A 23,050-nucleotide genomic window follows, 5' to 3' on the forward strand; every position below is an offset into this window, starting at 1 on the left:
AACCAATATGCGTGCAACCACTTATACAAATCTTCATTGTTGAATGTTGTTGTTGTTTAGTTATTTAGTCATGTCCGACTCTTTGTGACCCCATGGACCAGAGAACGCCAGGCACTCCTGTCTTCCACTGCCTCCCGCAGTTTGGTCAAACTCATGCTGGTAGCTTCGAGAACACCGTCCAACCATCTCGTCCTCTGTCGTCCCCTTCTCCTTGTGCCCTCAGTCTTTCCCAACATCAGGGTCTTTTCCAGGGAGTCTTCTCTTCTCATGAGGTGGCCAAAGTATTGGAGCCTCAGTTTCACAATCTGTCCTTCCAGTGAGCACTCAGGGCTGATTTCCTTAAGAATGGAAAGGTTTGATCTTCTTGCAGTCCATGGGTCTCTCAAGAGTCTCCTCCAGCACCATAATTCAAAAGCATCAATTCTTCAGCGATCAGCCTTCTTTATGGTCCAGCTCTCACTTCCATATATCAGTACGTGGAAAACCATAGCTTTAACTATACGGACCTTTGTTGGCAAGGTGATGTCTCTGCTTTTTAAGATGCTGTCTAGGTTTGTCATTGCTTTTCTCCCAAGAAGCAGGCGTCTTTTAATTTCATGGCTGCTGTCACTATCTGTAGTGATCATGGAGCCCCAAAAAGTAAAATCTCTCACTGCCTCCATTTCTCCCCCTTCTGTTTGCCAGGAGGTGATGGGCCCAGTGGCCATGATCTTAGTTTTTTTGATGTTGAGCTTCAGACCATATTTTGCGCTCTCCTCTTTCACCCTCATTAAAAGGTTCTTTAATTCCTCCTCACTTTCTGCCATCAAGGTTGTGTCATCTGCATATCTGCGGTTGTTGATATAGATAGGTTGATATAGATAGGTGTATCTATTGTTGAATAGATAGGTCTTTTTCCTTTGCTCTTTCTTCCGAGGCTCTGCCTTGCTGTGTATATGATTCTTCTTCTTCTTCTTCTTCTTCTTCTTCTTCTTCTTCTTCTTCTTCTGGTCATAATATAGTGCTTGGTCTATTCTGCATGGTCTCTGATCTGCCTTCTTTTGTTTGGGCCAGAAGATAACCCTGTAGAAGATTCTTTAAGCACTTAGAACATAAGAAGAGCCTACTGGATCAGGCCAATGGCCCATCAAGCCTAGCATCCAGCTCTCACAGTAGCCAGCTAGATGTCTATAGGAAGCCAGTAGGAAGGATCTGAGCACAAGAGCAACTGAGACTTCCTGCTTCTTGTAGAGATGGACCATAGCCGTCATAGCTAGCAGCCTTTGATGGATGACAAACACATTTATTTGAGTTGTGATGGTGTCATGACTAAAGCCACAATTCTGGAAGATGCTTCCAGAAAGGAAGGAAGGAAGGAAGGAAGGAAGGAAGGAAGGAAGGAAGGAAGGAAGGAAGGAAGGAATCTCTTGAAATGTTTAGATTGTTTTCAACCTTCTTTACTGGTGTTCTGATAACAGTAAGGACTTGTGAGATAACACACATCAGACAGAGTTTTATACATTAATAGCACGTTCTGCAATTACATTCCTAATCAATGCAGAGAATACAATAGGTGGCTTTTATTTTTTTAAAAAACTAGTTTTGTGAGTGAAATATCAGTCTTAATCATTTCCTCAGTTATTATTTCCTCAAGAATGTTAACCCTTGATTGGGTATCATAGAGATTCATCATAATGACTGTTGGATAAATCTGTCAATTTAAGCTTCTCTCAGTTTCTTATTTTCCCAGTCTTGTTCAGTTCTCCATATTTCCACATTCAATTGTGATTTGTTTTAAAAACTCTTGAAAATTCACCAGCATTTTAGTGTGAATTTTTTCCTTATGTACACAGGTTTGATGTAGTTCTGCCTAATATACATATTTTTTTGCAAAGTCCATAATGTAATGCATTTTTGTGTTATTTTCATCTATTTCTGCATTTTTATGCAAACCTTCCCCCAGTAAATGCATATTTGTGCACATTACTTTATGTACAAAATTCAGAGATATGCAAAGTTCAAAGGATGGCTCCATTTTGGTTCATGCACTGTTTCAGAAAGTGTGAATGTGGCAGGTTCCCCTTAAAATGTGGACTGAAATGGATTTCTCCTCCCTCCTTAGATATGACATGAATGGATCTCTCAGTAGCTTAACCTTATTATATGTTTAACAGCGGTAAGAAGGAAAGGGAAAAGTCTAAAGGCATATCTGCTTCTTAAGTATATTCCAGCTGTTATCTTACCCAGCTAGGGACAGTATCTTAACATTTGTTGTGACAGCAAATAAGAGCTCAAGATCAGATGCCAGCATACTCTGCAAGGATAATGCTGTGTCGTGCGAGGCCTCTGTCGAATGTGTCAGCAGATAGTGTCTACTGCAAGATTTAACACTGGAACTAACGGAATGTTCTGCTTAAGAGCAATTGAATAAACAGAGAGGACTAATATAAATCCTGGAATTATGTCTTACCTTTTACTTTGGTCTCCAAGCTGCTTTTAGAAAGCCAGGACAAAGCATTACAGTAAGTCTGGAATGTTAACTGGTCACCATCCGTGACAGGAATTTGCTTTAACAACTGAAACAAACAGACAAACTTATTCAAAACCAAGGAGATAAATGATTTCTCTATCTTAAATACAGTGGTACCTCGGGTTCCATTCGCTTCAGGTTACAGACTCCACTGACCCAGAAATATTACCTCAGGTTAAGAACTTTGCTTCAGGATGAGAACAGAAATTGTGCTCCGGTGGCACGGTGGCAGCAGGAGGCCCCATTAGCTAAAGTGGTGCTTCAGGTTAAGAATAGTTTCAGGTTAAGAACAGACCTCCGGAACGAATTAAGTACTTAAACCGAGGTACCACTGTATTTTTCTCCCTAAATTTCCATGCAGGGCCAGCCATAACATTAGGCATAGTGAGGCAATCGCCTCAAATTACAGGTGTTTATGGGGCGGCAGCAGAAGCCATCCAACCACTCTTCCTGAGCCCCCTATTTGTTCTCCTCTGTCAGAAGACACAGCTATGTGTGCCGCACGGACTGCCTACCTTCCTGAACCCCCAAATATTAGCAAAAGTGGAGATTAGTACTGAGCGATCCATAGTGTATTGATGACATTGTTTTCCATGCAGAGCAAGACGCTCATCGCAATGCAAATATCTGCATTCTCCGTTGGCTACACGCTCAGGATTGATGAACCCAGTTTTTGCTATAGTACACATATAACTAACAATTAAGCTCCTTATTTTGGAGATTTATAGCATCATCACTGTGTAAGATTGAGAATGAAAACAATATCTGCCAATTTCTTCTATGTGAAGTGACTGGCAGCAGCTTTGACTGTTGCACCAATTATGCTTTGCATATATCTATTTTAAGAGTACAGGACATGCATTCCCCTTGCCACAGGAGGGAGCACTAGAATCAAATTTTAAGCAAGCAACATTTCCTGCCTCTTTGCTTCCTTTTATTAAATAGGTTAACCAAATATATTAAAAAGCACCAGCCAGTCAACTGTAACTGACTTCAAAACATAATTTATATTACTTGCCAATTAACAGCTCTTTGTTCTCTAAAGACTCATCATGTTTCAGAATATAAAAATATGGTTACTTATACGTCTTAATTTTTCTTCCCACCTTTCTTCCAAGGATTCCAAAAATTGTAGAATTTGAAGGGTCATTGAGGGTCATCTAGTCCAACCCTGTGCAATGCAGGAATTTTGCATTATTTTCTTGCCCCCCCCCATATTTAATCTTCACAACAACCCTCCAAGGTTGGTTAAGCTGAGAGGATAAAAACCAAAACAAAAGTGTTGTTTCTACAGCAGCAGGCACATAGGAACAGGGGAGAGAGAATCACTGCTTTCTCATATAAAATATTGATTCTATAGATTGGTTGCTATGCACATTACTAACACTCTCTTCCTTGGGGGGTCACTGCTGAAAAATACTTATAATCTATCATCTGGATGATGTGCTGTAACTATTCTTCAGAAATTGCCCCTGGGAGAGAACTCGAGTTTAAAGTCTCCAATATATAGAATAAATATTCCTTATTATTAATCAACGGCTTTCCTGTTCTTTTGCTCCACTTTCAACCGCCAGCCGCAAAACTTCCCATTCTTAATCTGTGGAATGAAGGCAAAAACTTTTATGCCTTCAGCCACATGTGTTTTCCCTGGCTGCCAATATATAGTAGGCTTACAGTTCCAAGTTTTTAACGATGCGTAACGATTACTGGAGGTTCTTCTCATATTTGCAAGACGTTTTGCATCGCACACATTCCTGCAACTGGGTTCTGTGAACAGCTAGTTCTGTGAGTAGCGAGCAAATTTCTAAGGAATGTTCAGGGATAAGGGCTGACTTACTGTACCTTCAGAGGGCCCAGAATCTCCATGGAAACACCACTACACAAGGACCAGACTGGCAAAGGAAGAGGAACCATGGCTGGAACAAACTCCAGAAGGCAATGAGGTTGATAAGTCTTGATGGCTGTGATGAGCAACCAGCAAGGTTTTTTCACATTTTTATTATTATTTTAAGGAGGGGGAATACTGTCCTTGACCACCTTGTCTGTGAAGGAAGCAAATCCCCCACCTCAGTCCCTGAAATTCTTAGAAAATTATCCTGCTCAGTCACAGTTTGAAGATGGGTTTTCTTTCCATTTCGCTATTAGTTTGACCAAAAATATCAGGCTGGCTGTAATAAAAAAATGTACCATTTTCATACTTTCATTGCAATTAGGTTCTCCCAAAAGACATTCTATCTGTTGCAGAAATACCACTTGTGAAGTGCAAGCATATTGTTTATTGCCTCATAAATAAACCTTCTTCTATCTAGAGATATATGTTTATTTTCATAGAACATTGTCTATTTTACTGTGTATTTTTTTAAAAAAAAATGTATTGTAAGCCACCCTGGAACCTTATGGTGAAGGGTGGGTAAGAAATCTAATAAATATCATATTTTTCTTGGCTTCCACTGCAAATGTTCTCCTGTGGGGCATCCAGGGCCAAGCAAGGGTTTTCCCCCTCCTTGGACAAATCCCTGTTTAAAATCCCCCAAAAAAACTTTCTTTAAAAGGCAGGAAGTGGAAGTGTTATCAAGGCATTTAGTCCAATAGATGCAAGCATTCAAGCTGTATGATCTCTTCATTCAAAACATAAAAGAAAACAAGACTTTTTAAATAAAAAAAACCTAAACTCCACCCTGTTGGAGGTGAGTGGAGGAGGTATGAGTACCACATGCCTGCCTGAATAACAGTTTAATAGAGTTTAAACGTCTCTAGGAGGCAGACAACAATTCTCCATCTTTTTCAAGGGCATGATCAGAGAACAAAAAGCAGGAATAGGACTGCGGCGACGGAATTCCAAGTAGAAGCTTGAATCTGAATTTCCCTGGAATGAAGAATCCAGCCCTGAAACAACGAAAGCCTTTGGGAAAAGGTGATCGGCCACCTCTTATGGCAGGAGCTAATATTGCAAGTCCATAGAGATGGCGAGAAGGCAAGCTTGTGCAAAGCGAACAAGGGAAGCTTATTCAAAGATAAGGATTCCATTCTCCCTATTACACGCATTTGGTTTGAATGAAATACGGTAAAATGTTGAGCCATTAGTTAAGTCAGGAAGGCTTACATCTTCCTAAGGTTGTCTAGGTGACAACAGAACACAAATGAGAAGAAGGATGCACACAATTTCCTGGCTCCCAAACTCCGGGTTCATAACATATACCCTTTCTAATCTAATGCTATTTGAAGGAGGTAAAGAGGGAAGTCTTGCCTCATGTCATTGTAGTTCATGTGTGGCTTGGCTTATTCTCTGTTGCAATGCAAGCAACTGTTGACTGTCGCGAAGTGAAATTCACAATTTCTGCATGACAGAAATAAGAATGGTCCTTTCCCTAGTAAACAAACTCTCTGTGTACCAATTTTTGGACTTTGTTCTTTCACAGCAGACGGAATCCTGTTGAAACCCCTTGAGGCTAGAACATCTTATAAATATACAATTGATCCAACAGCTTTGAAACGCTGTTGCTCTTCTGCATGACCTTGATTTGCAGCAGGTTTATGGAATTATGAACCTGTGGAAAAGTTCAACTATGTTATTTCCGATATCTTTGTTTTCAATTGCAGGGTGGATCTGTAGGCTGATTGGCCCTGGAGCTTTTCGGTATCTCTAGAAAGAAACAACTTCTTGGCTTCACAGACAGCAAAGCAATTATAAATTCCTCAGACTCTAATTAAAAACCAGATAGGTTTCCAAAACACTATTAAAGACACACTAGGGGAATAAGGATTTCAATTTATTGTCATGAATATCAAGCTCGTTTCCTTATTAGCTGCAAAGCAGTGAAGAGTAAATGTTCCATAGGCAAAGCATTCTGTTTAACAATGGTAAAAAAAATGTACCTCAACAAGAAAATGGTGTTTTGCAATTTGTGCCTTCTTTCCACTGAAATATATCTACAGTAAATGAATCTGCACTAATGAGAAATATTTCCCATTAGGAGACACTATAATCTGCAAGCAAGTGGCAGGCATGTCGCATCTTGTGTAGGTTTATCTTTTTCGCTGTATGTTTTCAAAATCTGTGCATATTAATTTTGATTTATGAGCCGAGTTCTTCCACTGGATACTTCCTTGGAACTGTTCATTCCATTTGACTATCTAGTTCATTAATGCCCCTCTCCTCCCATGATAAATGCTGTAGGTCAGGCCTGTCCGGCTCCCAAGAGAATGTGATCTACTCCCAGTATAAAAAATCTGGCAGTGATCTACCCATTGTCATTGAAGAAGAAGAAGAGAAGAAGAGTTTGGACTTGATATCTTGCTTTATCACTACCCAAAGGAGTCTCAAAGCGGCTAACATTCTCCTTTCCCTTCCTCCCCCACAACAAACACTCTGTGAGGTAAGTGAGGCTGAGAGACTACAGAGAAGTATGACTAGCCCAAGGTCACCCAGCAGCTGCATGCGGAGAAGCGGGGACGCAAACCCGGTTCACCAGAGTATAAGTCCACCGCTCTTAACCACTACACCACACTGGCTGGTGGATTGATCAGAGTTGTTCAGCTTTTCTTGGGGAGAGCAGAGTTATTAAACTTTTGGGGGGAAATCAGAGTTGTTGAGCTTTTTTTTCGGGAGGACGATATATTTTTAAGGGGGAATAGCATACACCACTCACCTCATTCTCAAAACACCAACAAACAACATTGACTGGTTGAACATCGCTGCTGTAGGTTATGCATGTGCAACTGTCAAATCTTTCCCCCTGAGGAGACCACCATGTCAACTTACGGAAGGGGGTGGGGAACAGAAGGAACAGCAGCTATGGCAATGGGGAATGCTCTTAAGTTTGTTTGGATCCTAAATTGCATACTCTTGCCTTACTGTGCATGGGCTAGAGACCCCACATTATCATGCCACATTTTCTTGTTCCTTCAGCAACTCCTTCCTCACTTACAGCTAGTAAGTGAACTGCATCCACCTTGAAATATTCAAGATAATCGCCCCATTTATCTGGTCGCATCCAAAAATGAAACTGAGACGAGTCAAGACCCTCTCATGGTTCTGAGGCTCTGCTCCGCAGTTTAAAGCTCACATCAGATTTATTCATTATTTTAAAATATTTGCGATCCAGACTTATACTAAGAGCTAATAAGGATAAACATCCACTGTCTATTACTTAATGATCTGAGGACCTCACTGCCCTTACTCTTCTGACATCTGGATGGATTATATAATTTTATATGTTTTAATTTAAGATGGATGTGCTGGTGGTTATTTCATGTGAGCTGAAGTTTTTGTTGTCATTTTTCATCTTTCCTTCTTTATTTTTTTAATAGCAAATTTAACAAACAAATAAAAATATTTATTATCGTGCTCACCTTGGGTGGAAACCTCTGATAAACCAGTAGATTCTACAAACAAATCACTGATGTTAAGGTAAAATTGTTGGCCTGTTTCTAAAAGAATTGTAATTTAAATATGTGCTTTTATAATCAGACAACACATTTGCAATGGATCAGCTAAGTCAGCTTTCAAAAGCAGTTCCTAGTCCTTTAACAATGGACAAAGATTATTTTGTGTGTATGTGTCAAAATACATGTGTCCAGATATTTTAAAGGGACGCTGATAAAATGATGTTCCCTTTGAGGCTCTCATGTCTTAAGTACAATTAAGACGTTATGCAATAACAGGCTATTCTGCAGTTGTCTCATTTTAACAAGGGGAGAGATTTTATTGTTTATAGTCAATTATTAATAGCAGTGGAACTATCCAGAGTAGGTCAACTGGCAATCGCTGCCTCTGATTATTATTTCATCTGGCTGCAAACATTCATGCTTGGTTTTTAACTCTCTTAATAAAAATATGTTCCCTGTTCTGGCTAAAATGACCCAGTGCCTCTTCTTTCTTAAGGCTATTGTCTACTGGGGAGCGAAGCCAGCACGGTGATGCCCCTTGGGTTTAAAACACACTGCTTTAAACTAGGTTGTTTTTTCTAGACTGCAGCTTCTCTGCAGCCAATAGACCTTTATTGGAGCCGAGTGAATGGTCAGAGAACATTGTAAAGCATGTTGCAGGGCTGTGGCGTCATTGAAGCTGAGCAGCTGTGGACCTAATCAGTGCCTGGATAGGAGACCAGTGGGAGCCCCACATAAGTTGCTCGGAGAGCAAAAGTTGCAAAGAGCAGGGGGGCAAAAAAACAAAAACAAACCCATGATGAGCTCCCCCAACCCTGCTAACTGTTTAGTTGAGCTTATTCATTCTTCTAACATCATTACAATGTCCATGTCCTGGCTTTGCTTCAGTATCTGCTGAAGCCAGTGCTGCTGGTGCCAGAGGCAGGAAAACATAGACTGCAACATTTTACAGATGGGAAGCTTGCCTTGTACAGAATGAGACATGGCTCATCTAGCTCAGCAGATCTCCAGCGTTCCCAGGAAAATGCTCAGATGTAACCAGGGACCTACTGCACCACTGAGCTATAACCCTTACCTAATGGCTATTTCTGCTAGAACTTTCCAAGGAAGGGCAGTATTCGGGGTAATTGTTCGTAGAAGTGGCTTGGATAAAATAGGCTGACTCCAGAAAGTGAAGAAGTTGACAAACTTTATAAGCTGGCGGAAATGACTGGCAGAATCTGAGACCTGGGAGAAGAGTCGGTAGAAGAAGATTGGAAGAAATTTAAAGACTATCTACAAAAATATTGTAAAATTAAGGAATCTTAGAAGGATGTTGGAATGAAGTTATGTGGTTTTAGCAGTAATGTTATAAAGGAGTATTTAAAGATGGATTGTTAACAGGTGAGAATGTGAAGTTATAATATATTAAGATAAATTATTAAGATAAAAGCAAAAAGGGAAAGGATTTGCTGAAATAACTAATTGAACTAGAATACAAAAAAGGGAGGTGTGAGGAGGTCAGGGAAACAAGTAAATGAAAGTCAAGACTTGGAAAGGTTGATTTGTTTTTAATTGTTTTTACTTCTTTGTATTTTGTCTTTTTTGTCTTTTTTTCTTCTTTTCTTCTTGTAACTTTTTTGAAACTTTAATAAATATTATTTTTTAAAAAAACTTTATAAGCGGGTAGGCTGAACAAAACTCTAGCTGTAAGATTGCTATAAATAAGAACGTACAGAGTCGTCTGGTTAGCAGTCAGACAGAAGCCTAATCTGCTCTGCTCTGCTAAAAATAAATGAATGTATTACTGAAACTAGAACATACTGGACATTCTTTTATACTCAAGAAACTCAGGCTGAAGGAAACTTCTTTGGCTCCCCCCGGAGCTCTTAATTAGCTGTCAATTAGCTCAACCACCATGAGTGACTCTTGCAATTGCACCAACTAGTAGCTTTAACACTCTAAGAAGAAAAGAACTCTTAGCTTACATTTTGATCCCTTCGCATTGCCATTCCAAGATAATAATACTATAATCAAGCAAAATACTAAGTTAGATCCATTCATTTCAATATGTCTACTCTGAGTAAAACCTAATTGAATATCACCCAATGTTTTCTTCTTCCACCCCCCTTTATTAAAAACAGCTTTTCTGTTTCATTTTCTACTATTATACCCTGCCCTTAAATACAAAACTTTCCCAGGAAGGCTGACAAAATAATAAACATATATATAAACCATTCAAGACAAATCAATGCACAACTACAACAACAACAAGTAAAACAGTAGGATAAAAACAATAACCTACCATCAGTTGAACAAATCATTACAAGGGAAATGTTAGGGAAAATAAGATGGTTTTTGCCTGGTACTGAAAGGGCATGGAGGTCGCCAAGCATGTCTCCCCTGGGAGAGCATTCTAGAAGAGGGACACCCACAACTGAAAAATGAATGCAAGAAAAAAAGATTTGCAGCTGCTACTTAGTTAAGCCTGGAGCCAAAAACCTGAGCAGCCAATTGAAGCCAATGTTGTTCAGAAAGGATGCATGTATAGCCGTGACGTAAGTTTTCTGGGCACCTCTTTTGCAGTGACATCTCTATCAAGTGTGTGAGATTCCTAATGATTGTCTGGATGACTTTCCTTTCTTCCGATGCTTATTGCTGGGCAGGCCCTATCTAAGCAAAAGAGCAGGAAAGTTCACCCAGCGGCTGCTGGTTGTACCTTCTGGCCAAAAGGACTGTTGGTTTGCAGGAGGCGCATTCGAGGCACGTTCCCCTTCTGGTCTGGCTGAAACATAAGGAACCTACTCCAGCATCTTTGAACCTCTGGCACTGGCACTGTTCAGAGAAAGAAGGCAAATAAATTATTGAACGTTTTTAAGAGTACATTCCAGAAATTTATTTATTTTTAATTACATGTTAGGGGTAACATTGTGTGGATATGCCAAATATGTGTTATACAGGTATGCTGGTAGCTCAGGTAGCTGTGATTGGCTGCAGAACCATGTTGAATCTAAAATAACCAGAATTACTACCATGTATGGGAGGTAAAGGTAAAGGGACCCCTGACCATTAAGTCCAGTCACGGACGACTCTGGAGTTGCGGCGCTCATCTCACTTTACTGGCCGAGGGAGCCGGCATTTGTCTGCAGACAGCTTCCAGGTCATGTGGCCAGCATGACTAAGCCGTTTCTGGCGAACCAGAGCAGCGCACAGAAACACCGTTTACCTTCCCGCCGGAGTGGTACCTATTTATCTACTTGCACTTTGACGTGCTTTCAAACTGCTAGGTGGGCAGGAGCTGGGACTGAGCAACGGGAGCTCACCCCATTGCAGGGATATGAACCACCGACCTTCTGATCGGCGAGCCCTAGGCTCTGTGGTTTAGACCACAGCGCCACCCACGTCCCTGTATGGGAGGTGGATGTCCTCAAATCTCAAAAACCTAAGCTTACCATATTTGCACTAAAAGCAGGGAGAGGAGTCTCTGGGTCTCTCTGACCTTTGAGGCTCTCCTTAGGCCATGAAATTTTCCCAAGCCATACCCATCACAGGTTCTGCTCAACTCCACCCTTAAGTGCTTAACTGTGACAGTGCATCTTCCCAGCTTATATAGAGAGGTCCACTCACTTTTGCCACTTAACCCTAGCATATGGCCCCTGAAAGTTTGCTCATGTGGGAATCTGGCCCTCAGGCCAATATGAGTTTCCCACTCCTGCACTAAAAAAAAACCCTCGAATGAATTGAGTGATATTAGATTAAGGCCAGGCTAGATGTTTAATGTGGTGAATGTGTACATTTTTAAAGAATGTAAATAGCAGCTCAGTCAGCCCTTCCCCCCTGCCATAGTCCATGAAAATTCCCCACCCCACTTGCTATTTTTATCAGGAGGGAAGGATACCATTGACACCACTGGAGATAAGCTCCTCCAGCTCCAGCGAGAGCAGAGTTTAGGCCGTGTATTCCCTCGTTTACAATCACACAGATATGGGCAAACTATGGGTGGTCGCTCCTCTTCTACTTCCACATATATCTACCTGCAACTGTAGTCTTTCGTAGTAAGCCTTCTCAAGGCCAAGCTTGGATCGGGATGCCATTGGGACCACAAGGGGGAGGGCAAAAGATTGAGGCACCACCCATGCCAAGGTAGTGCCCGCCACCACGCCAATTTACTTTTCAAAAGCCATTCATGCCATTGCTAACCACATGGTGTCAGCTCCAGTTTTACCCTTATTTATTCAAGTTGGATGCTCCCACCATCACCCTACTGCAAAAAACAACCAGGAGGAAAGCAAAATGCCCCCCAGACCACCACTATCATCAAAGGTTTGAAATAGCATTGTATGAGAAAGAAAAAATAGGCTTTTCTAAAAAAAATAAATACTGTTTTTATTTATTTTGATGGTACAGAAGATAAATTTTGAGAAAACAATTGTTACAACAGTAAACATCAAGTAACTTGTCCTGATAAAATTACAGATTTTTATCATGCCGTGTGTTAAAGTTTCATTTGATTACGCTAAGAGATCATGCCACATTTTCCCACAAGTGCTGGGTGGGTGCTGGCATTTTTGTCAAGACAAATTCCAACTCAGCTGCAAAAACAGGAAGTGATTTTTTTTTTTCACTCCAGCACTAGTTTTCAAAGGAGGTTCTGAGTCACTGAAGCTTCACCTGTTATTTGCTTGAGAGAATTCTGGTGCAACAAGAATGTGCTTGAAAGACAGATGTTGTCTTCCCTTTCTCAGCTACAGGAGACTTATTGCTCATTTTATTACTAAATTCTGTCTGGAGATGTGCATCAAGAAATGCTGATGTGATATTCACCCTGGGTAGAAGACGGCTTGCAGGGCTTTCTGGAGAGACAAGAATCTAAGCAAGGCTAAACAACCCCCTCTCTCCAGATTGAAGAACGATTGCTTTGTTTTTTGTAACAAAAAGTCAAGTAAATTGAATTAGAAGTGTGTCTACACCAGACCTCACTATGTTTGGGGCTACTAATCTCATCAGCACCAGCCAACTTGGCCAATGGTCAGAGATGCTGGGAGTTATATTCAAACAACATCTGGGAGGCAGCAGGTTGGTTTACACTTTGTCCTAAAGAAGGGACATCTTTGGGGGTTTTGTTTTTGGCTTTCAAGTCACACATTTTTAGTTGCATTTCAGCATCAATAAAACTGCTAATTTTTTCAGTTCCGAAGGTGGTGTAGAGCTTTTCTAGACATCAAGCAACAGTATCAATTGCAAGCATTACTATTGTCATAAAGTCAGATTGATTAATAAATCATCAATAAAGATCTGCAGTTCAAAGTGGTTCACAAGATTTTTTTTATAAAAAGGTTCATTTTTAATTATTACTGAGCATACAGTGTGAATTATTTTAGTTTATGTCATGAGCCACTATGAAGGTCTATGGACAAAAGGTGGAATGAAATAAATAAACACTGCATTGGGCATTCTACTCACGTGTAAATGCAACATGTGAGTTGGGAGAGTGGGGCCAAGTATGCCAAGCATCGTTCCTGTTGTCCTGTGTCAGCTGGTAGTTGAATTTCCTCAGTCAGTAGAGCATGAGACTCTTAATCTCAGGGTTGTGCAATCAACCCCCACATTGGGCAAAAGATCCCTGTGTTGCACGGGGATGGACTAAATGAACCTCAAGGTCCCTTTCAATTCTACAACTCTATGACCTTCTGGTATTTGCGGAGGGTTCCAGTTGTGAAGGGACCTTCCACAAGTACCATAACCTCTCCACTTTGGAAGTTCATCCTCCAACTTAGGGAGGGTGGTAGCAACAGCAGACAGAGCTTAGCATGCTCAGCAATACTTACATGTTGTTTTGACATATGAGTACAATGCCTGAATGCCAACAAAGGTCCATATAATTAAAGCTATGGTTTCCCCATGTGATGGCCTGGGAATCCAATTCAGAGGCTGAACCGGAGGAATCCCAGCCTGCACAGGAGTCCCCGCCTCCAGGGCCGGCTGAACTGGGGCAGGGCCTTGATTCTGAAGCGCCTGTACCTGTGCCAGATCCTCAGGAGCAGGCACCAGGTGAATCCACTCTGGCTCCAGAGGTGGTTGAGGACTCAGTGCCTACAGGTGAGTCTCCCCCTGGGTCCAGTAACCCTTCAGCCTCTCCTGAACTGCAGAGGCTCAGGGCAGAGAGGCGGAGGGAACTGGTTTCTCCCAGGAGGAGTGCTTGCCTTAAGGCCAGGAGAGGCGGGTCTCCTGGGGGCCGGGACCACCCCTGGCCTCAGAGAAGATAAAGGCCAGTCAGCCCGGTCCCAGGTTGCAGGAGCAACGTCGTTGAAGAGCTGTTTCGGCCAGCATCCAGTCCAGTTCCCCCAGAGTTTCTGTCCTTGCCCGGCTCCTCGCTGTGGACCCTGCTTTGCCCGTGGAGGACTGTCTGCCAAACCTCGACTCAGGTCCTGGACCTCGCCCCACGGTAACCTCCCCCCTGGACCAGCACACCCCAGTAGTGATGTATGGAAGTGAGAGCTGGACCATAATGAAGGCTGATCGCAGAAGAATTGATGCTTTTGAATTGTGATGCTGGAGGAGACTCTTGAGAGTCCCATGGACTGCAAGAAGATCAGACCTATCCATTCTTAAGGAAATCAGCCTTAAGGAAACCAGCTCACTGGAAGGACAGATCCTGAAGCTGAGGCTCCAATACTTTGGTTACCTCATGAGAAGAGAAGGCTCCCTGGGAAAGACCCTGATGCTGTGAAAGAGCTGATGCTGTGAAGGAGAAAGGGATGACAGAGGACGAGATGGTTGGACAGTGTTCTTGAAGCTACTAACATGAGTTTGACCAAACTGCGGGAGGCAGTGGAAGACAGGAGCATCTGGCGTGCTCTGGTCCATGGGGTCACGAAGAGTCGGACATGACTAAACAACTAAACAACAACAACAACAACAACAACAACAACAACAACAACAACAACAGCACAATGCCTGAAAGAGACTGTAGTGGTTTGCCCAAGGCAACAGAACAAACTTTTTGGCTGAGAGTGCTTTGAACCTTGGGCTTCAGTCCTATGCACAATTACCAGTACTTTTGAGTGAACCTGTATAAGATTGCACTTAACTTAGTAGCATAGACAGGTATAGGATTGTATGTTAAAAACTGGCCAATATTCTCCTCTTATCTTTGTGGAGAGTTCAAGAAGAGGAGCCAAGTGTTAATCTAAAAATTGGTTGCAAAGTTGAATGATTTCAAAAGGCAATGTTACTGCTTCATGACTAGATGTCAGGGACTGGGCTGAGGAGGAATGGTTGGAGCCCCACTCCCCTTTTCTGAAGCTTCCCAAGGGCAGGAGGACAGTATTGATTTAGAACAGTGGTTTGCAGAAGGGCACAGCCCAGAGGGGAAAAGCTCAGAAATACTGGGTGAGGAACAGCTAGAAGAGGAAGCGCCAAGAGAGAGACAGCTGGTTAGATTCAGTGTCCTGGGACAGCATTCCTGAGCCCCCCCCCCCTTCGCCCAAGACTAGATGGGCTTGGAAAGGGATAGAACAGAAAGTGCAACAGGAATAAACTCAGATTACCCGATGTAGGAGTGGCATATATTAATGGGGACGAAGGGGGTAAACCTTTATTGGGAAAGACACCATTTTTTAGAGAGATGTGCATTCCTTTGTATCTTGCTGTGATTATTAAAGAACTTATCTGGTAAGAACACTCTTTTCGTTTGATCCGCTTAGTTACTGCCACCAGGGGAGGGATCCGATTCACCAAAGCCTGACACAAGACAGAGTGTGTAATGTCTTGTTTTGCAATTCTTTCCCTCCATACGATTTATAATTGTGATTGGTTTGCTGATGGGGCAAACGTCAGGCCTGGAAAGGAGTACATTCAGTGCCCTCCTGCTTCAGCACCCTGCTTCAGGGTGGAGGGATTATTTGTTTTGTAAGAAGCTGGAAAGTTTTTTTTAAAAAATGTATCAGAAGCTAAAACAAATACCTATTTATGGGTTGGAAAGATTTGCTCTTGAAAAGTATAGTATAAATGAATAAAACAACGATAAATGGCATCAGATGTAATAAACCAAGTGTGTGATGGCACAACCATATGGAAATGTCATTTCATAGTGACTATGTTGCTACATTGCCACTTCCCTCGCTGTCCCATCTTCCCATCAAAAGTTGCACCTTTTGTAATCAGAAAATGTCTCAGATACATTAAGTTGCCCAGCAAGGGAGGAATCAGCAAATACAGTACCTAGGTGTATAAATTCTCCTTGTGGCTGTGCAATGTTTCTCACACTTTATTACACTTTCCAGACCGCCCCCCCCCCCCGGTCTTCCCATGTGTGCAGTAACTTAGCACATCACAAGAGAACTGTTGAGGATTTAGTACATACTTGTCCATTGTTGCCTCACTGTTTATTGGATGCAGAGGAAATGGATATGTTGATGAGTTGGAAAGCGTGGGTCCTAATAAGTGCTTAATTTCCAGAACAAGAGATGCTGGATCTGGAAATAGCACTCTCAGCTGGAAGCCTGTATGCAAATCCCCAGTATGTTTGGCAGCAGGCGTGGGGTGGGGGGCTCTCTGTGCTTACTCTATGAGAAAGGAAACACACCCTGAACCTGTGCAGGGTTGCTTTCATCTATTATTCCTTCATCTGCCCCTAGCACTGTGGACAGATGGTAAAGACAGGGTTCAGCCCTGGCACAATCAACTGATCTAATGCAATATTAAAGCACGTGCATTAAACCTTGTGCATTGCGGTTTTTCAGCATCATCACTGTTTGAAGGCTCTGTGGACTTGCACATTCTCCAATCCACATGGCTAACACGAAAAATGTGTACAATGCAAAGTCGGCTAGATGCCTTAAATGGATGTCCACCACAGACCGCATGCACTGCCTCATTCCATAATCTTGACCACACAATCTTGCATAACAATTGCTTCATTCCGATGACAAACGTCTTGCAACATCAGCTCTTTTTGGAACCATGTTCAAAATCACTTTGTAGGCTTCAGGTGATGGAAACTGCACACTATCCCAAGGCAGAGTGCTCTACTTTACACGTAGGGTGTGTGTACACCCTATTACTGGATGTAAAAATAAATTGCTTCTCTCCATGGGACATTTTGAAATCTGCTCTTTTATATTAAAATTGGGTTTGTAATTAATGTGGCAGCTGCAGTCACGTGAACAAAAGTTCAAAATCATTGTTTTTTCTTAGTAAATCATTAAGATTTTGCTTTTGCTTTTTTTGGATTTTAATCTGTTAGTTTGTGTTCACAACAGACTTAACACAGCATGTGCTAGCCTTACTATAATGATATCACACATGGAATCTGGGTGGCATGTCATTCTTCCACGTATCTCCATGCCAGCATCAGTTTCTACCACAAACCAGTGGCACTAGAATGAAGACATATTATCTGGGGGGGTGGGGAATATAGTGACTAGGTCTAGATAATATTTATTTATAAATACATACATACATACCCCGCCCATCTGGCTGGGTTTCCCCAGCCACTCTGGGCGGCTTCCAACAAAAGATTAAAAATACATTTAAACCTCAGTCATTAAAAGCTTCTCTAAACAGGGCTGCCTTCAGATGTCTTCTAAACATCAGATAATTGTTTATTTCTTTGACATCTGATGGGAGGGCGTTCCACAGAGTAGGTGCCACTACCAAGAAGGCCCTCTGCCCTCATGCCATGGCAGCAAAGATAAGTCATGACTGACTGGGCAACTGTTTCAAATTGTTCCCTTGTGAAAAGTGCAGAAACATAGGAAGGTGCCTTATACGTAGTCTAATTGGTGTGTAAGGTCTGATGAAATGGACAGTTGCCTTGAGTAACCATCCAGCCAAAGCCAAGGTCCCATTTCCATTGCAAACCTATGCTGGGTTCATTCCCACTTTGACCATCATTATCTCCTCAAGGAATCATAGGAACTTAAGTTTGACAATGTGCTGAGGATTTTCTACTTGGGCCTCTACCCATTCCTTTCACAGAACTAACAGATTTTAAGGGGGGGGCAATTGGCTCAAACCAGTGCAGTCTATTACATAGAGAAACTATGCCGCTAATAATATCACCATAAATATGCCATTAATTAAACTTTTTTTGGCTACGTAATGGGTAAAAGGCGCTGTATGAAGTCACTATGAAGGGATACATTTTTTTAAGCATGCAAATACTGTACTGTAAAAAGGATTACAGAAATGTGTTCAGCAATTATTGGTGTGGACAGAAATAGCACTTTATCCTTCAGAGGCCAAGAGAGAAGATTAAGGTGTGAGTCACAGCAGTGGCTGATGCTTTTTTCTTTTTTTCTTTTTTTTAAAGGGATGCTCTTACTTTTGCAGGTCTCTGCATGGATCGCAATCCAGTTGGCTTGAGATGGATCTGTAATTGCCGTAAGGATCTGACCATCGTTCTTTTGGAAGTGACTGGCATAGATTCCCATAGTCCAAAAAAATCCTACAACCTGAAGCAGTGCAGTAAAGTACTGTAAGAAGAACTCAATTCTGCTACACCAAAGAACTAGAAATCCTCACTTTATTCTAGAGCAGAGTAAGGACACTTTTTCAGTGTGATAGCTTCATTTCCTTCTGGGCAAGCCTTCAGGGACAAAAGGTCTGTGGTGGGTGTGGGCAGAGTGAGGAATGTATATTTTACCTACAGTAAGTACACTAGGCCAGGTTCTATACAAACACCCTCCTCTCTTTCCTGCATTGTTAACTGTTAATTTTGAACGGGCTCCTTCATAGTCCTGTTTCCAGTCTTCCCAGCTTTGGGGAAAACTAAGTTTGGAATCCTAAACAGATGTGGTTAGAAGTAAACTGCAGTGAAATCAGTGGAATTTCCTTCCGAGAAAATATATAAGATTTTGTATATTTATATATATATTTTTATTTATTGAATTTATATACCGCCCTATACCCGGGGGCTCAGGGCGGTTCACAGAACACTTTGGCTGTAGGACTCTACTGCTTGCCAGGAAAAAAATTCCATTGACTTTTTGGGCCTTGCATACTATGGGACTTGATATATATCTTTTCATGACCTATTCGTATTATATGCATTAAACATAGGGCATCTGAAGCTACAGTTTGCTAGTAGCCATGATGACTGTATACAGGGTTTCCCAAACTCAGGTCTCCAGCTGTTTTTGGACTACAGTTCCTATCATCCTTGACCACTGGTCCTGCTAGTTAGGGATGATGGCAGTTGTAGTCCAAAACCAGCTGGAAACTCACATTTGGGAAACCCTGCTGTATTCCATCTCCAGTACAGGAACAGATAGGACTCTATATACCAGTTTCTCAGAATCGTTCTGGTGGACTTCCCCATAGGCATATGATCGGCCACTATGAGAAGTAAGGAAGCTGCACAAAATGGTCCTTTGTTCTGATCCAGTAGGGTTCTATATCAAGTCTTACTTACTTACTTACTTACTTATTTTCTAATGCTAGGAAGAAAGTATCATTTACTAAATAGGTAAATTGGAACAAGCTCCATGCAAAGGCAACAGTTATCCATGAAAGTTTTTTAAAGAAACTCTTTAAGGATAATTAACATTTCAGAAGTTATCGCCTATCACACTCATTTGGAAAGTGCCACCCTCTCCCATCCCACCCCATAAATAAATAAATGTGCCAGCAACAGATTTTGAGCCTGGAGTTACAGAAGATAGATATGGAAATTGAGAGAAGCATCCTTGCCTGAGGTGTGCATACTCATTTGAAAAAATCCAATCACTGTCTCCAAGCCAGCAAGTTTACATGTTGTTGTTGTTTTGAAACAAAAACATGTGAATAGAATGGGATGAGAAACATACACCCCATACTCAGCCTCAATGCTTGGAGTGTAGGTAGGGAACCTGTGTTTCTCCAGCCAAACTAGTAACAAACTATAGCAAAAGTGCTTTTGACTTTGAGGTCATCATGTTAATTCACAATCTGAATTAACTCAAGACACACCTTTGCTGAGTTTGTGGCAAAAAGAAACAAAATTTTTAGGGAGTGCTCTTGCCCTGTGGCTCCCTGAAGGGGTAACCCGAAAGAGAAATACTCTGAGTCAATACTTTGCAGATACCCCCACTACCTGCAGCAGGCCATACCCTGGAAGTGGTACTGTGTACCCTGATACCAAGCTGCTGTTAATATCAAAAACAAAGTCTTAGATGGCCTTGCATCCACACATACACCCATGCACCTCTCTTCAAACACTGGTAGTGATGGCAGTGGTTGCTAGTCACTGGAGCAGGGGGGCTAGATGTTACAAATTTGCCACCCCCAATTTAGTGTCTCACACTCTCTTGCTGCCCTGGACCCATTGAAATAGTTCCACTGCCTAGTTCCCCTCCTTATGCAGAAGCAACACCTGCAGAAACTAAATGGGGTGGGGGGGCGCGTTCTTTCTTCCCACTTCGGTGGAACAAGAGCTGCTTCTCACCTCTGGCAATGCTGTTGGGGAAATGGCTGAAGAGTCGTTGTTTTTAAATTATTGCAGGAAAGCAGATTTGCAAGGGGAGGGAGGGAAGAGAGGGGGGGGCTCTGCTCCTTTAAACTAGTTTAAGTAGTTGAAGTTACAGATATGCCTGTAAGTGAGAGACAGAGAAATGGCTGAGGAACTTGTCAGTCTTGCTGCTCCCAGGCACTTTTCCTGAAACAAAACAAAGGACTCCCTTGCCCCCTTCTTCCCACATACAAGTCTGATGAATCCGTTTGAAAGAACTCCGACAAAGAGGGAGAGAGAGAGATTTCAGTTCTGAAGCAAGTACTCCCCACAATGACGGCTCTGCCTCGCATATAATATTACACCTTGAAAGGAAAGATCAAGCATAATTTAGAAAACGTCTCAAGATCAACCGAGCAGGGAAGCAGGGACGAAAAGAGCAGAAATGCACTCACCTCGTTTGTTTGTTCTCTCTGCAATACACAAACACACCTTTTCAGGTTGCTACAATGCACTGTATCCAGGGAAAGCCTCCTCATCTTGTTATTGGATGGAAGTTCTCAGGGTTTGTCTTTGCCCAGAAGCTCTCCACTCATGGCAAGTGGCGATGGGGTGGGGAGGGGGGGGGAGAGTCACAACAGCATAACCCGCTGTTGCCTGGCCTTCGCCTCTTTCTTCCATAGCTACCAGAGCCTTCAGTTGAACTTGGAGGAGGGCTTTGTTGTCTGTATGTAGCAAGGAGAAAGAATGCCTCACTGTACAAGGAAACAAAATACGTGGTTGCTTCCTAAGGGAACAACCCAGGCTTTTAAAAAAAATAATTCTGCTCCTTATTTATTGCTAAGAGGAACCTGTGAGCAGCAATTAATGCAGCCAAATTATTTGTAAATTAAATAGATTAAATCGTTCAATTTGTAAACTGAATGAATAACTTGCTGTTGAGAGCTCAAGATTTCCCTCTAAGTAGGGATGGAGGAGAAATTTGATGCAGTTGGCTTTGAGAGGTGACCCTACCTAATTCACACTTTCCCAAGTAATATGCAAACTGAAATACAAGCATCCTTTGACATTTGCACTTATGTGAATTTTGCAATGTAGTTCTCAAGCCAAGTAACGTGTACAAAAAATCCATCTGCTATGGTAAAGTGAGCATATGAATGCATATACCGTATTCATAAAAAATGACATACAAAAAAGCAATATATTAGGGAAATTGCTTTGCAAACCTGTTTGTCTTAGGCAAAATTGCACACATGGGTGTCTATTAGTAGATGTTCACTTTAAAATGCTGACCAGTTTTTACGAGGACATTTTTAATATATCATAAATTGATGCGAAAATGTAGAGAACTGAAGAATGGGCAAATGAGAAACCGAGGGAAGCCAAACCTGACACATTCACCCATCTCTACCTATTAAGCACATCATCTCACCTGAAAGCCTTTCTATGCATAGGGCTCACGAGAAATGGCCTCTGAGCATGCTCAGGTGAACTCTCCCTTAGGATGATTTTGTATGTTATACAGGACATTGAGAACAAGTTCTGGGACTGAGATCTGGAAGACTCTCACACTTAGAGCTCACACTTTTTAACCTGCCAGCTTATGAACAGTTCAGTCAGCCACTCATAGTGGCAGTGTACAACATCTCAGGGTGAAAAATATCATCCTTGGGACCCTGGCAACATTTTATTTTAGTGATTAACTACAGAGCTTGAGATCTAGCCACAAAATACTTGTTATCCCATAATATGCCTTCTGCAATCTGGTGCCCTTCAGAAGTTTCGGACTAAAATTCTCAGCATCCCCAACCAGGATTGTAACCTGAAACATCTGGAGGGCACCAAGTTGGAGAAGACTACCATAAAGCAATTACAGTGGTACCTCGGGTTACAGATGCTTCAGGTTACAGACTCCACTAACCCAGAAATAGTACCTCAGGTTAAGAATTTTGCTTCAGGATGAGAACAGAAATCGCGCAGCAGCGGTGCGGCAGCAGCAGGAGGCCCCATTAGCTAAAGTGGTACCTCAGGTTAAGAACAGTTTCAGGTTAAGAACGGACCTCCAGAACGAATTAAGTTCTTAACCCGAGATACCACTGTACAGCTTTCCAGAGTGTGGTTAACAGACAAGATAACACCAGTAAATAAAATTTCAGCACCCCATCCCCTTTCCCCCCTAATTCTATCCTACACTCACATTTTAGCAAATTTCTGCTGCTTTTGAAGAAGAGCTCTGTCCCTTTGCCCTTAAAAATGTGTTCCTGCAAATAAAGCAGCACTGATCAAAAAATGTTTACTTTGGACACACAATTCAGTTTGCTCATTGAACATGTGAGCAAACACCACCCATGCTCTGCTTTCTCCTTATTATGGAGAGAGTTTTCAAAATATGAACTGTCCACGGAAATTATAAGCAAATGTCAGTCTTTCCTGTCACAGTTTAAGCTTTACAAAAATTGCTTTCTGTTGGGCCAGCCCTAGATTTTCAGGATATAATGTGAAGTAGAATAAAAATGTTGTACCAAAAGCACAACCTCCTATATCACCTTCCGGCTGAGATTATTCCTTTCCCTGTCCTCTGATATAGGATGTCTGTCTGCAGCCCTCAACTACTAAAGTTGCTTAGAGACACCGTGGGACTTACTTCTGAGTAGGTGTGCATAGGATTGTGGAGATAGTTGATTTCAATGCAAATTACTGTCAAGTAAGTATGTTTTTGAGGCAGGGATGTAAGAAGGGGATAC

The 23,050-nt window shown here is 41.9% G+C and overlaps 1 protein-coding gene across 1 annotated transcript in view; it reads right to left on the bottom strand.

The window, feature by feature from the left end:
- The window catches only part of LOC309332339 (uncharacterized protein), a 41,998-nt gene extending 19,459 nt beyond the window's left edge, over nt 1-22,539 (bottom strand). The window contains exons 1-5 of the mRNA XM_081845489.1: nt 22,504-22,539; nt 20,762-21,031; nt 18,204-18,333; nt 10,596-10,711; nt 2,450-2,555 (exon numbers count right to left, since the gene is read on the bottom strand). Coding sequence (XP_081701615.1) covers nt 2,450-2,555; nt 10,596-10,711; nt 18,204-18,333; nt 20,762-20,845 — 436 coding nt within the window. The 5' untranslated portion in view covers nt 20,846-21,031; nt 22,504-22,539. The remainder of the gene's footprint in view (nt 1-2,449; nt 2,556-10,595; nt 10,712-18,203; nt 18,334-20,761; nt 21,032-22,503) is intronic.
- Between the last annotated feature and the right edge of the window lie 511 nt (nt 22,540-23,050).

The sequence above is a fragment of the Podarcis erhardii genome (assembly GCF_964252035.2).
Source record: "Podarcis erhardii genome assembly, chromosome: 17".
Classification (NCBI taxonomy): Eukaryota; Metazoa; Chordata; class Lepidosauria; order Squamata; family Lacertidae; genus Podarcis; species Podarcis erhardii.